Here is a 15571-nt window from a genome sequence, read left to right on the forward strand (position 1 = left end):
CCATGTTACAGACTAGCTATTGAAGAGTAACAGACCAAAACCTGACTGACTGTCTTAGTCCTTTGTGGGGTTAAGTCTCAATGCTCCACTCTTACAGTCACATAGGGCGGAAGTCTTGCCACAAAGCAGGATCTGGTCGATAGCTGGTCTTTTCCTTTATCACAAACATTATTTACCATTGTTGATGCATGGCTCAGTTGTTTGAAATAATTTTGTCAGTAGGCATTTAGCCTTGAGAAACTCCCCACCCTATCGAAACAGACATTTCATCTCTTTTCAAAATAACTAGAAGATAGAAACCTAAGAGCCACTGTTCACAAAATAGAGGGTAACACCCATTTATTTCCTGTGTGTGGTAAAAAGCTGATACCAAACCTGGAAGCAACTTCTTTTTACAATTTGCATATACCCATGCTTACAATAGGTTGTACAAAATGCGTCAGTGGTTCATCTTTACATGAGAAGCATTTAAATACTTACACAAAGATAGCAAATATCAGTGTTGGACAGTGAGCATGCAATGCTCTTAACTGTTCAACAGATAATGTAATTCTATCAATCACTGAAGTGAAACAGCCCTATACAGTTGCTCCTAAAGATAATTTGCTCAACCTTGTCCATCTTCAAATACATATCCTTAAATAACAATTAGCATCAGAGTCATTGCAGTTCAACACGATTTGTTTGACAAATATAAAGAGCATTGATTTACACAGAACAGGAAGTGGGCAGATATGCAAGAGTCTGTGGAAACAATATTATGAAGGTAGAGTGAAAAAAATAACATAGTAATACAATTCCAGCTTCCTTTGCAGTTCTGCGATAAACTTCTTTGTCACACAGGACTGAACGAAGAAGAGCTAATTCAAAAGCTTGTGGTGAAACCTTGGCTCTGATGAACACGTGGCAAAACTCCCACCCTGGCAAGGCCAAGATTTCATTCATGAAGCCTGACACTTGGGATAAAGTTTCTGCATTCAATGGGAAGGTTATGACAAAGGAGGAAAGGTTTTTTTGAGGAACACAGAGTGCCCTGGATAGATTCTTCTGCCTAATACAGAGGCAGCATTTCAGAGCCAGTAGTGATGTCCAGCACAACAAAAGAATTTTAGATGTACTCTCCAAACATACCTGTAAGTAATGTTTTCCACTAATGAAGTCTCGTACACCACATGACACTCATATCAGTCCATACTCAGGAATAGGCATGTTTAAATCAACAATAGTCAAAGGCCTATGTAGGCAAAATGCTAATGTGGTGAAGGGCTTCTGGTGTCTGAAGAAAGTACTTAACATCAGTAAATCTTTTGCACAAAGCTTTGAGTGCAGAAGGTTAAAATGTGAGACAATTTGCTTCCTCAGTGTTGGTTATCTGCCCTTCACATGTCTTTTATTTTTTTTAAGTCGATAGCCAAATAGCTATGTTTCAGACACATTAAAGTTCTTATGAGAAGGAAAGGGAAATGAGCAATTTTCAAGTTTTTGTCAGACTTTTTTTGCCCCAACAATGAGTTTCACATAAGACCTTGAGCATGACTGGCTTTGGAAAAGCACTCTGTCATTTAGAACTGAGAACTCAGCTGTATGAGGATATGACCATTTCACATTTGTCAGTGCTGTGGAGGAAGTAACTAAAGCACACTTGAAAAGGGGAACTTTTAAAACAAGAGCCTGGACAGGAAAACATGTCAGAATGATCTAATTCCTCTTACATTTCTCCCCTGCTTTGGCATATATAGACTACATGGTTTGGAATATGCTGGTGTATACCAATATTAATTGGAATATCTCTGGATCTTTAACCACTCCACTGATTACATGCACACAAAGGGTATTCAGGTTGCAGAGCCCAAACTTCACAAAACAGACTTGAACTACGAAATTACTGTGAAAAAAAATGAAGGGGAAAACTATTCTAAAACAGGAAAGGTCTTTTAGAGATTGCATGTGCACTTGGGCTTAAATTCCGCTGAGAACACATGGACCACTGAGAGCATCTGTCATCTACAGCCCTAGGCAAATATCTGAATCAGTTACTGTTGGGTAAACTTCCTTCTGTGAAGAAAAGGCAAACATTCATGGATCAAAAGAGATGTACACACAACAGCAGGGCAATTTTTGCTTCCAGATCTCAAAAAGCATGAGAACGCAAATCCTGAAAGACAAATGACTAGTAGAAAAGAAACAGGTCCCATGGAAAGTGTGCAACATCATGCTCTTATGGACTTCAAAGACCTTAGAAAGTTGTTTCTTCTGCTGTTAGTCCCTCCCTTCCAGCTGAAGATGCTTGATTGTTCATAGTCTATTTCAATACAGAAGATAAACCATTTTCAGTAATGGCTTAATTCCTGTTTTATTTTTCACTGAAATGCTTGGGCTCTTGTACTGTCAGACACTGGGTGTTTAGCTCTGGGCACAGTACCATCCCACTGAGAAGGAGGTAGGCTCCCTCAGAAGATGGAAACTTAAAATTCCTTAAACTAAATGTGCACAAACCCACTTGGTTATAGCTTCATACTTTTAGAACAAGTTTTCCAGTCCAGAAAGTTAAGCCATAAATTATGCTTTAGCAGCTGCTGTTAACTTTCATTCTGCACTCTGTATAATAAAACTTCCTACTCACATTTAATGCTTTAGTCTGTATTTAAAAAGGAAATATTCACATATCATGTAATTTCATATTGTATGCCAAACACAAATACAATTTTGCTGGAGTTTCATAATTTGTTCTCCACAGAGCTGCTCAAACTTAAGCACCTAGAGCACAACTTATGTCATCACCCAGTTATATCTAAACAGCATTCAGGACAAGAGTAGACTATGCAATATGCCATTTTCAAACTAGTGAGAGCAAAACCAGCCAGTAAAATGGGGGGGGGTATTGATGAATTCTGTCAACCTCAAGGGGCAGTTACAATCCATTGATGAATGACAAAGTGCTTCGGTTCTGAATGTTACTATTGCCCAAGGAAGGGAAATTCAGAAGCACCTGATGATGATAGTTATCCCAAATAGGCAGGTTTGCAAGACCAAACAATGAACCAAAACCACAAAGGGCATGCCTTTGGTGGTAATGCCTGATCTGCATCTGTGGGCTGAGCAGCTGCACAGTCCCACCTGTGCTGCTCATGTGAGACTAAACAGCATCAGTGCTGAGGTCACAGGGCTCTTAGCAGTCACTTAGCCTAGACAGAAAATGCCCTCATTTCTTCCTCAAGATGAGCAATCGTGCCAGACTCCTTTACTTGCTGTCAAGCAATAAACGGAGGTGGCATTAAACCATCTGTGTAGTCTGACAGTTAACGCACTCCTGCTGTCAGTAACAGCCCTACCTGCAATAAAATTTATGAAGTCAATCTCACTCCTGACAATACAAAGCACCTTTATAAGACAGCAAGAATCAGCAATGTTGTAAAACCATAAAACTGAATTAAAAAAGCCTTGAGCTAAACACCTCGGAAACAAAGTTCAACAAGGTTATATGACATTAACACTTACATATTGATTTTTTAAATGTAAAGGAACTCACACAAGTGAAGTATAAACCATGTTGAACAAAATTTTTAATTCTACTCATTAAACTCCGGATAGCTCAAAATATCAGTTCTTACATCACAAATTTATTATCCATAATTTCAAATCAGTCTTTCTATTCTGAAAAAATGAGGCTAAATATGTCTTGGAATTGGGCCACAAGAACCCTGGTATCCAATATCACTAATATTTCAACAATCCGTTGTTTTTAAGCTGGTTTTGAGTTTCTGACTGTGCTGACTGGTCTGCTTAAAATCTGAATATTTTCAGGCTTTGTATGCAGTAAAGTCCTACACAGCTTATCACTGTCACTCAGTTTCTTTGACATCATGGCCTAATGAATTAGAAAGAATTATAAACCTGGTCTCTTTTTTCTTTTTTAATTCCTCACTCTGATTGTATGACCTCAAGCAAGTCACATTCTTTCTGACATTTATTCTCACTGTATTCCAAGTGTTGGAGTGACAGTAGCTTACCTCAATACGGTGCTGTGATGCATAACTAAATAGCCATGAAGTGCTCTACAACATGGAAAATAGTATTAAGGCCACTGTCTGACAAAAACAGAAGATGCATGAGTTCCCTGGCACACAGCTTGATGTTTAATCCACTAGATTATAAGGCAAATGGGAACAACTGCTCAAATGATAAAACTGATAGTGTTAAAACTGCTTTTGTACTACTAATATTTGCATGATTCACTGCAAATTTCAATTCACTAAAAATTTCTCAAATTATTTTCCTTAAAATTGCACAAAAACTGAGTAATGCTGCATAAATACCTACCATTAACACAAGTATTCCTTTTTTCTCTTATAAATGAAAAAGTGTTTAGAAAAACAACTGAGACACTGCAAATGTAAAAACAGAAAAACACAAAAATACTTAATTTGGCTATTTTCACTTGCATAAGAACTCATACGAAACATTTACAAATTTGCTTCCGGTATTATGGAAAAACAAAGCCCTCTTGTAGACTTCCTAACATAAAGACCAAAGAATATTTAAGTAAATGGATAAAATCATCAGAGAACTGTTCATATTTACATTAGTTGTAATAAATTCTTATCATGGAGCCCAGAAAGAGCTTTTAACAGTCAGGCTCTTGTAAAGATACAAATAGCGGAAGTGATAAACTGTACAAACAATTACAGAGAACACGCTTTCCAGCAAATATTGTGCTCCTCATCCCTCCAAAAGCTAGAGCTGCCTGCAAAGCTTTTTGTTATGAGTTCACAGCTTATATTACCAGTGCTGTCCTAGAAAGCACCTCAGTCTAAAAAGCTTCCACAAACTCACTCTGTAAATATTGTAACCAAATAAACAATGCAGAAGCTTATCCAAATATTTGCCTTCTTCAGCTGATAAATTACAAAGGGAAAGTTTTCTTATCCTACAGGAAATAAACACTAAATCTACTGTTCTAAAGGCAGTGTCATAAGAGGCTTTGGGGTAAGAAGACAGGGAAAACAGAGTAAACAGAATAGATCTCCAAGTTAAAAGGCTCTTAAAAGCCTTTCCATTACCAGTGATATTGAAATGTGGCATTAAAGAAGATCAATATTTTTCAAGAGAAAGTCACAGTCTGAACAGGTTGTCATGAGGCTTTCTTTGTATCACATGTACAACGGTGTATTATTTGTCTCTCCAAATAAAAAGAAAATCTAACCTTGAATGTACTTTCACATCCAGTTCACCACACATAACCACACTATATGTTGGAATGTGTGTGCTTTTTAAGTGTCATTTTCCAACTTGGTATGTGCAGACCTGCACGCAGACTGAAAAGCTAAGACACCGTGTCCGACCCTACCACGTGGCAGTACCTGAGCAGCATTTCCCCTCTCAGTTATTTGAGACTTTTGCACAGGTCAGACATTTACATCTGTGGCCTCCTAAGCAAATATTGTGGTTCAAAAGGGATCTGTAATATATACTTAGAGGGGAAAAAAAAAAAAGCAACTGGCTTGGTATCCTGTTACATCATTTTAATTTCTTGCTTTGTTGTAATGACTGTTTTCACAAGATCTAATATCATAACAGAAAATAGAATCCGCTTGAAGAGAGGTTAAATACAAAAAAAGAGAGGAGTCTTGCTGTGTACAAAAATCTGCAAAGTACTAAACCCTAAATAAAGCTGAAGCAATACAATTATCAGCATTCCCACTGTTTGGAACACGGCCTAGAAATCTGGTAAGGAGTGTTTTTTATGTCTGAGATGTACTTGTTGCAATTCTTGTGACAACCTGCCAACATAACTTTTTAAAACAGTGCCTGAAGATACTACTTTCAAGATGGCTCCACTTCCTGAGGAATCAACAGTCATTTATAGGGCCTGAAGTTATTTGATACTTGAGATACACACACCCTTCCTTGAATCAGTGACCCTGATAGTTCACAAAGTTTTATTTACTCCTGTAGGCAGAATCTTGATCCCTACTGATTTATGCACACTTGTAATTCACCCTGTGGTTATCACCAAAACCTAAACCATACTAATGGGCAACACTTCCTTTTTGTAGAGAAACAACACATCTGTCCTAGAGCTATGAAACCCATAAAGCTGCCATGACCTTGTTACAAATACTCCTTTGCCAAGATATTTCCTTAACAATCTCACCTGTACTTCTGAATCAGCATCAACATGCTGTAGTTGAAACCAAGTGTCTCTGTTATGATACTTTTGAAGATCTTCTTTCTGTATAGCTACCTTTCCTGGAAATAAAACAAAACAGAAGCATAGTTTAAGATAACGTTGTAGCTCCCCAAAAGTACATTTCCATCAAAACCAAGTTTTAAAACAATGATTTAAGGACTGTCCTATTCAAGAAAGGCTTTAGAGTAAGGAAAGATTTTTTTTGGGCATTCTCCTTTACACAGTACATAATGATGAGCCCAATATTAATGATGGCACAATTCTGATAAGCATCTTTTTCCACTTCACATTGTGAATGACTTCAAATTCCTAACATCATACTCACCTAAAAGAGTGAAGCACTGGGGCCTGCAGACAAGCTTGTAAGTATGTTTATTGTAAAAACATCATTCTTATTTCTTTGACATGTAACTAAACTTGTGGGAAGAAAAGCTTGGAAACTGTTGGAGACAGATTTTTGAGGTAGATGTCCATAACAATCCCAAAATAAAGTTCCATGCATGGGTTATTGCTAACAACATTTTAGGGTAAGGCTTTTCACTACATAGATTTGTAGGAGAAGGGCAACAACTAGGGATGTCAAGTCCTAACAGATTCCCAGATCTGCACTTTGAGGCCCTGTTGACTCATCTCCCTCACTCAAATTTTTTAAGGGTTTGATTCTGCAACACAGAGCAACCCAAGTACCACCTCTGACCGTAGAGAGGAAAAAACCAAACCACCCCAAAAAACACTGTAGACCTTTCACTCTCACCTTTTTTCACTACTCTTATCCCTATCAAATTAGCTGTTTTGGTAGTGAGGGTAACTCACTACCTGCTCCATGAGCCTGTTCCACGCTGCGAACTAATGTACATGAATACCAAGGACTAATATATACATAGAGTAGAAACTTTTGTCTTGCCTGGTCTCTCTCAGGCATTATGCAAAGCAATGAAACTTTTTCCAAGTGTCTTTCTTTGTATACACAAAGCTGAGCGTGGCATGCCTGAGGAGCACGTGATTCTCAGAGAGAAGCTTTGGGTTGGCTGGTTCCCCAGGCACTGAGCAAAGCAGCATGTTCAAAATGAAAGAATCCAGGACAGTCAGAGACATTGACTTGCTCACATACAGTTTGCAAACACTGCTTTGCTACAGAAACACACAGTTTCTTTACCCAAATACCACTGGATAAAAAATCACAGTCCTAGTGGGAAAGAGACTTCAAAGGCTTCCTAAATTCATTCAGTTTGACCAGACATTAGTAATATGTTACCTCAGAAAATGTTAACAGAACACATTTACAAAGGAAATAAATTAAAAAAAAAAACCAAAATGAAACAAAACAAACAAACAAAAACCCAAACAAAAAACTCCCACACAATGGAAGACTACAAAAATGGCAAACACAAAGCATTCTCCCTTCTGAAATCTGAAAGCTTATGGCAGTCCCAGCAGCAAGTTGTTACACACCAGCATTCCCTCAAATTATGGCCTTTTCCTTTAGCTGCTGCTGGATGGTTTCACCCAGCCCTCCTGTTTGCTGGGCTGCTTCTCATACCATGCTGCTGCTGCATTCTTCTGTCGGGCTGCTTTGGTGACAGTTTCCAGATTTCCAGTCCCAGTTTCTGAAGTACTCTGCCTTCCTTCTGAAGCTGCCCTCCCTAGTATCTGCCAGGATTTCTGCTCTAGCTTCCACAGAACTTCTGATCTATTACTCCCAAGTCTTGCTCATTCTGCTCTCAGCACTCTCCTACTGGCTTGTCCTTTAGAGATTACCAGATCCATCTTCTGTCAAACATTTAACTAGAGATTAACATGGTAGATTCATTACCAGTCTCTTTATTGGATATGCAGAGCAAGTGACTTGAGACTTCTTAGAAAAGCAGTAATTACACAAACCTACAAAATAATATGGCAGAAATGGTAAATAAGACATCTGAACTGTGCTGAACAGGAGACACCAAGTTATGCTGCTGAGAATCTAGGTGATGATGTCTGTGTTTTGGTTAGTGGGGAACCTAGTTTCTCTAAAACACTTTAAGAGAAATACATTTGAGTGCATGACCTTCCAATAATTGCTTTGGACTTTAACTGAAATTGTTTACTTTCACTGCTTGCTATCCTCACTGTACCCTTTAATCTCTTGCAGAAATCCTCCACCCGACTGCAGCATTGCACGCGCTTGCCAAACACCCTCACCTACATCAGTCTCGTTCACAGTCACTTCCCATGCAGGGAGCATCCTTGCAGAAAACTCAAGGTGGGTGCAGTATCTGCACCTGTACATAGCATAAATGGTGTGATCACTGCCCCCCCTTTCAGCAGGGAGTTCCACTGCTCTCTGTCAAGGGTGGCAGGACAACCCAGATAGGTCTGCCCACAAAGTCAGTACATAATTGCAGTACAAAGTGTTCACAGGTAATGGCACATGCCTCCCGCTTTGAGAGGGTTAACATGGTGCTACAACTGTTTTGATTAGGAAACTGTTTGAACAGCACTGTTTGCTCTGCACACAAGCAAGTCTTATTAATGACTGAAACTTATTGACTGGGCTGGCTATAATCCAGGGGCTTCCACTGCATACCAAATGATTCACAAAGGAGAAAATTCTACTAGGGGAAAAAAAAAAGGGAAGGGACAGTAAAAAGGGGCCTACACTTTGACCACTCTAAACATATACAAAGACACATTACTGATAGGGCAGAATGTCTGATCTGCCCTGTTAAACAGTTCTCTGTGTACAGGAGCGTCCCTCACATTTTCTGTTATTAACTTTTCACCTGCACCAGCCAACTCCATATGCTCATCCAGCCCACATTCCTCCCCCTCCTCCTCACCATATCCACATAAGCCACAGTGCAGGTGCTGAGCAGTTAGGTCCTTGCCCTACTCTACACAGTTACTGCTCTGCCACTGGCTGACCTATGTCCAACCTGGCTCAAACAACTTGTAGCCTCACCAGAACTAGGTTAAATCCAGGTCAATAATTACAAGCTGTTGGCACCTGTCATTTGACCTGACACTACACAATAAGGACCTATAATTCTGCTTGAAGATAAACCTGACACAAGAGGTCAGAAAGGTTTACCACCACTCATTTACAGGACGTTTTCCTCTTTGTGGTTCTTCAGCGTGCTCCCAAACGTGAGCACATTGTCTTGCACTCTCTCAAGTTTTGGGTGGCTTCCAGACAGCATTGAGAAACTCTAAATCTTGCACCTGAGGCACCCAGCCACTCCTGCTGGTTTCCTAAGGGCCGCCCCAGGCTGCAGAGTCTGTGTCTGTTTAAGCCTTTAGATACTGTATGGGAGGAGGCAGGAAACAGGAGAACATGTTGAACAGTATATGGTGTAATTTCAAAACTTAGTTAAGTTACATTTTTAAAAATCAGATTCTCAGCAGTAAGACCAGCAATGAAAGCATTGTTCTCATCTGAACTAATTTCCTTCTGAAGCCTGACACTCACCAGACCTCAGAATGGAGGAGGGTAGTAAAACCTCAGACACTCCTGCATGTTTTTCACCCATATGGCACCAATTTTCCTATGTCCCCCTACTTCAGACTGAACAGATCTTCACTGGTACATTTAAATCCTAAGTCCTGTGTTCAAAACAAAGACGCAATATGCCACGTCTGACCCCTTCCTTCTGTGAATCTCTCTTTATGGAAAAAACAATATACCAGTAACCCATTACTTGAGCAGCCAGCTCAGGGATGAGTAAATTTATTACCTAAGCCCCTGATGGTCTTAAGGGTGCAAAACACACTTTACAATCCATGGTACCAACCGATTTAAGAGCCTCCCACTTTCCCCACCCATACACCCCTGTCCTCTCAGCAGGTTGTACTGAAACTGTTGAAGAAATTGGGTGAATCCAAAAAAACCCAAACAATGAAAATAAACATTCTGTGGGAAGAGAAGGGAATAAGAAATAAGTTTCAGGGGTCACATGTGGGTGGTGCTGGTATTTTTAACACACAGGTTGTTTCAAGTGACCTGTTTTACAGCTTCCACACTCAAGAGTCACATTAACATAGCTAGGAGACAGAAGATGGTAGAAGGTCAATAATTTGGGCACAGAGGCAGAAATATGCAACAGAGAAGGGTAGTAATTTCTGGCTACACTGCTTGGGAAAGTGCTTGTGGAAGCACTGCGCCCTCAACGCCCAACCCTCTACTGGCTTCAAAAATTTTTCCAAGGCAAGTCCATGCAGCCCATTAACTTGTCCTTGGACATGCCCGTGCTTGTTAATTCAGGGTCAGCATCTCCATACAAAGACTAACAGAGTTGATAATTTGGCTCAGGCATTCTCCATCTACATACAACTACCTTCTGTCTGGATAACCTGTTGGTGACAAAAGGCTTAAGCATCAGTTAAAGGATTATATCTCACCTTTTAATAACAATTTGCCAGTTTGCAGCTGAGATACATGAATATTTAGGACATATGCCAGACTAATAGAAGATTCCTTTAATGAAAAAGAAGTCAAGACAGCAAAAGGAGAGGAGTTCGTCACTTTAAAAGGGCACAAGGCTCCATCTGAAAAGTGATCCAACAGAAGCCTAAAACCAGAGCATTTCAGAAGCTCTTGTATCTTCTCTTTATCTTGGAATACCTGCACAGTGAAAACAACAGAACTTTGCATATTGCTGCCAAGCGAGCTGAAACAATATAATGTAATATTTTTTTACTACAACACCCTCCATTAACAATGGCTGCAGTACAGTTAATTTATAGCAAAGGGTTAGGTCTGAGTCATACCTTAAAAAGCCACAAGTGCCTAATTAATTCAGTCTTCTTTCAGCTCTGAACAGAGACTACTTTGTCTCCTATATGCTGCAATATTAAGCAATAAGATAGCCTGGAAGCTAGTTCAGAAGTTGCTTCATGTTAGTACGTTAAGTGCACAGACACACTGTATCAGTAAATTCATTTAAAAATCACTGATATGAAGATGCACAAAGTTCCTTTCAATAGCTGGGAAGACTAAGAACAAATCAGAATCGATTTTAATCAACATTTTAGGCTGTGAGAGTCTTATGAAAGTTTAATTACCTTGGAAACACGAAGCACCACTGCTATTCCAGCCTACCTAGAATTTTATAATTATCTGTATGAAAGGTTATGTCTCATCAAAGAAAAGTACAGAAACTTTGCAAGACAGAAAGGGCTACATGCCCACCTTGTTCAAGAACAGCACAAATTCAGTCACCCCTCCCATAACATGAAACAAGCAAATTCCCTATTTGAGAATTACAAAGATAAGGATGAGAATTTTGGATGACCTAAGGCTTCAGAGCCTTAGAAACAGCAGAATGGCTCCTTCCCAGCTCCTGTACAGTGCACCATGAAGCACAAGCACTATCAGACCATCTGCTAACATTGGTAAGAATTTAGCAGCAATAATGGCAGAACACTTCAGTACAGCAACAGTGCATCCTACACAGAGTACTGAGGTATAGGATATGCAAGACCCCAGTTCTGGTTGGTTGGTTTTTTTAAACTATTCCAAATACAGTAAGAGTATCACCTATTAAATCTATTTTTCCCCTTTGAGGGATTTATCTTCTTTAATAAGGCAGAGAAAAGTAGGCTGTGGATTCTACCCTTGAAAGTCAAAAGCTGCAGCATTGCATGAATTATCCTTTATCAGGGTGGTTTTGCTGCTCTCAATTCTGAAGATCTCACCTGGCTAACATCAGAATTTCTACTCTCTCTTCCTGTTAAAAAAAAACAAACAACTAAACAAAACCCCCAAACAAAAAAGCCCTATCCAACCACACCTCTGGTATCAACTCTCTGCCAGTTACTCTCTGGGCCATTAAAATGTTCATACATTTAAGACACTGGGTATAGCCCATGTTTGGTTGCAATGGGACAATGGATCTGTGGTGATACTCTACATACAGACCATATTAACATTTGTCATTAGGTAAGGAGGAAGGTTGCAAAAAAAGGACAGTTGAGGTTCTAGCACATTATGCTCAGTAGTTTTGTTTATAACATATGTCCTTGTAGGACAAAGAAGAAAATATATCACTTTTTGAAAGCTCAATTTTGTTTTCCTACTCTTGTGATCACCTGTTAAGTTAAAAGGTATTCTGAGTGCATTCTAACAACTTATTTTATGTAGAAAGTATTTATTTTAGCCTCTCTATGCAACTGTAGAGAATAACCTCAGGATAATTCTAGTTTATAGCTTCTTGAGACTTGTCATTGTGGGACAGTCATCCATTTCCTTTCTTTCACTAGTAGCTATATTTATACCATAATAGGGAGCTGTATTATTCCCATGTCATCTAACAGTACATTACGGAAACAGTAAAAACCAAGTTGTGACTGCTGCCTAAGCCATGGTCAAGGTAGAAGAAACAGAATAACACAATTTCCTATTGAAATCTTGATTTCTGCTTCATGCTGTATCGGAAGATCTTTCCTGGACTTAGCTAGCAACAAGCATAGTTCAGCAGAGATGATTCTTTTTCATTTTTTTCTTCGAAATCAATAATCAAAAGGTGATGCCTCAGCCACATTTGGTAACAGTTACCTAATAGCAGGAGATGGCTTGCTTTGATGTTTGGTAATAAACACATCTCCTCAGCTTTTGAAGTAGCCATTAACAAAGGCACCTCAAACAGAACAAGCCTCAAACTACTTTCAATTCCAAGGTGCTTTCAGTCTGCAAGAGTTTCCAAGAACTATGATTTGGTTTCATCTACTTTAGTCCAGAGTAGCTAAGTTTAACTACCTCCGAAGGCAAATTTGTTTTATTGCCTTACTTTACTTCACCTCATCTAGTATTAAGCAGGAAGACAATTACAACCTACAGGATTCAATGGCCACAAGAGTTTTAATTTTATGTAGAACACGCTTAATAACCTCTATGAAGCTGACTTACAGCAGTTAAGTTATAGTAAAGGTAATTAACAGAACCACTCACTAGTCTTCTCCCTGCTGGCTTTCTGCTCCTTCACTGAAAGGCTTCGGTATTTCACATCTGTGTTCTATTCAGTACCATTCCATCCCCATCAGCATGGCAACCAAGCCTCCCCTCAGGAGTACCACAAACTTTCAGAGAAAAGTTCTTACTCCTCAGTACAATACAGGGACAGTGCAGCACTTTTTCCCCCTCAGAACTTCACAGGGGGTGCATTTTGTTCTTTTCAGTTCCTGCTTAACACAGATGTTATGCAAGTCAGGTTCATGCATCTGTTACCAAAACAAATGAAGTGCTGGGGTGAAAAAACCACACTGATTTAAGAAGAGGATAAATAATTGTGTACTTGTCACCTAAAGGGCAAATGATATTAACTAATCTCTCACCACAGCGTTAAGTGACTTGGTGTGGCACATTTCCTGTTTTTTAACTGATCTGTATGTTTAAGGTCACAGCCTGGCAGCCTGAGCTCATTACACACCTACAAGAATACCAGCTTGCGGCATAGCACAGAGATGGTTTTCTGCCTTAAATCTAGCTGAGTTATTAAGGGTGCCACTTTATTAGCACAGCTTGTCTCATTCACCATATCTAAAAAGCTGAAAAATATCAAAATAATCATTAAAGAACATACATTTACATTGCCTGATGTAGCAGCACTACTATTCTAATATTCTTTCTACTGCATCCAGCCAGAGGTATTTTTTTCCCCCTGCTATTATTGGAGGGGTATCAATTGACAGTTTTTCAAGTTATCCCCATCTCCTCAATGTTTTTCTCACTGTAACAACTAGATGGAAAATAGCTATTCTATATACACATGCTCTAGCAAATTGGTCTACTACTACTTCATCATTCAGAAACAAACACATCTAATTTTAAATTATGTTTACCATTACTTTCAGTAGTACATTTCCTAGTCAAAGCATCTCAACATACTGTAACAGTATACAAACTCTAGCCAGTAACAGTCAAAACAGACGATATCAATTAAACAACTTAAGAATAGTTTACTTTCACAGTAACTGTATATTTGCTACATTTTATATAAAAAAGACAAAAATATTTCAGATCCACAGAGCTCTGCATTTTCTTCATTATATTTGCATTTCAACCAGCATCCAAGATTCTTCCAAGACACAGCTGTTCAAGAGTTGTATCTGTTTAGCTAACAAAATCCTAGATGACTTAGCAATTTCAATTAAAAAAATGCAAATGTAATAAACAAACATGCAAACTCAAAAGATACCTTTATCTCCACAATCCTCCCATCCTGTATGCCAAAATAATACAGTATGTTCCAAAACATATCTGCTACACATGCGTTCCAGTTTCTGACTCTGGCTCTCCTCGGAAGTTTACATCAGAGGTTTCAGGGAGTTCTTGTTTTTCATTTTCTCGCTCCCACACCTTCCGCTTTTGGTGGCTTAAGCATTCTCATCTGTCACACACTGAGTTGCATTTCGGAAGTTTAAGAACTTACTATCACAAACTTATACTTCATATTTTAATAAATAAAAGGGTGCCTACTCTGAGCTCCAGTCACCCTGGAAGTCAGTATTATATCACCAAGACAAAGTTCTGGAAATACTAAATAGTGAATCTAAAGGAACTCTGCTAACCAACCATTTTCAAAAGATAGCTACTTGTCAAATTTTCACAATTTTGACTTATACACACTCTGTTCTCTCTGTCTTGAGACCTCCTCAAAACCAGCCAAACAAACAATGCAAAGAGATGCTCAAACATATCAGAGTACACACAGGTAAATTCACAAGCTCAGTAACATATGGACTTAAAATTAGTCTCCTGGATGGAAGACAAAACCCCCAACTCCCTTCTCTGAGAAATGTCATAGCTAGATGAGCATGGGTAACCACATTTTCTTCAACAGAAGCATCTCAGGATGACCTAATATAACAAGTGATCTCTGGAATGCAAACAAAGGGCCCCTAATTGCAGAATTTGGTGGTTCAGTGGAAAAGAGCTTACTCTAGCACTACTCTGACCAAACTTTTTCAGTAGGGACCTCTTCTAAACCTTCCTTGCTCAAGCCTCTTCAAGAAAAGGTTTGAGTCTTAAGACTGAGCTGAAGATACACACAGAGCAGCTATTCAAGTATTACAGACTTTGTTCGAATGAAAGAGTTCCCTTCCTCAAAAAAACTCCACTGCTGAGCTTTGCTGCTGCTGAATCCAGCTCAAGAGGAACTACTGAAAATAACCACATGCAGTTACTCCAGAGCACTGCTGTCTCTCCAGAACATTTTCCTATTACAAGCAGAACTTTTAGAGTAGTATCAAACTGACAGTAATTCTGGATTTTTTTTCTTCTCGCCATTGCTATTAATCACACTTCCACATCTTTAAAATGCTTTTCAAAACATGCCTGCGATAAGGAAGAAGGGAAACAGACAGAGGAAGAAAGGGGGAAAAAGACTACAATAGCTAATATGGACT

At 39.0% G+C, this 15571-nt stretch overlaps 1 protein-coding gene across 2 annotated transcripts in view; it reads right to left on the reverse strand.

The window, feature by feature from the left end:
• RASA3 (RAS p21 protein activator 3) overlaps window positions 1-15571 on the reverse strand; it is a 128815-nt gene that overhangs the window by 60928 nt on the left and 52316 nt on the right. For both annotated transcript variants that reach the window (XM_051772740.1, XM_051772739.1), the window contains exon 4: window positions 6155-6249. In XM_051772740.1, coding sequence (XP_051628700.1) covers window positions 6155-6249 — 95 coding nt within the window. The remainder of the gene's footprint in view (window positions 1-6154; window positions 6250-15571) is intronic.

This window comes from Manacus candei, unplaced genomic scaffold (genome assembly GCF_025592945.1).
Source record: "Manacus candei isolate 608988 ecotype Guabito, Panama unplaced genomic scaffold, ASM2559294v1 h1tg000159l, whole genome shotgun sequence".
NCBI classification, from domain to species: domain Eukaryota; kingdom Metazoa; phylum Chordata; class Aves; order Passeriformes; family Pipridae; genus Manacus; species Manacus candei.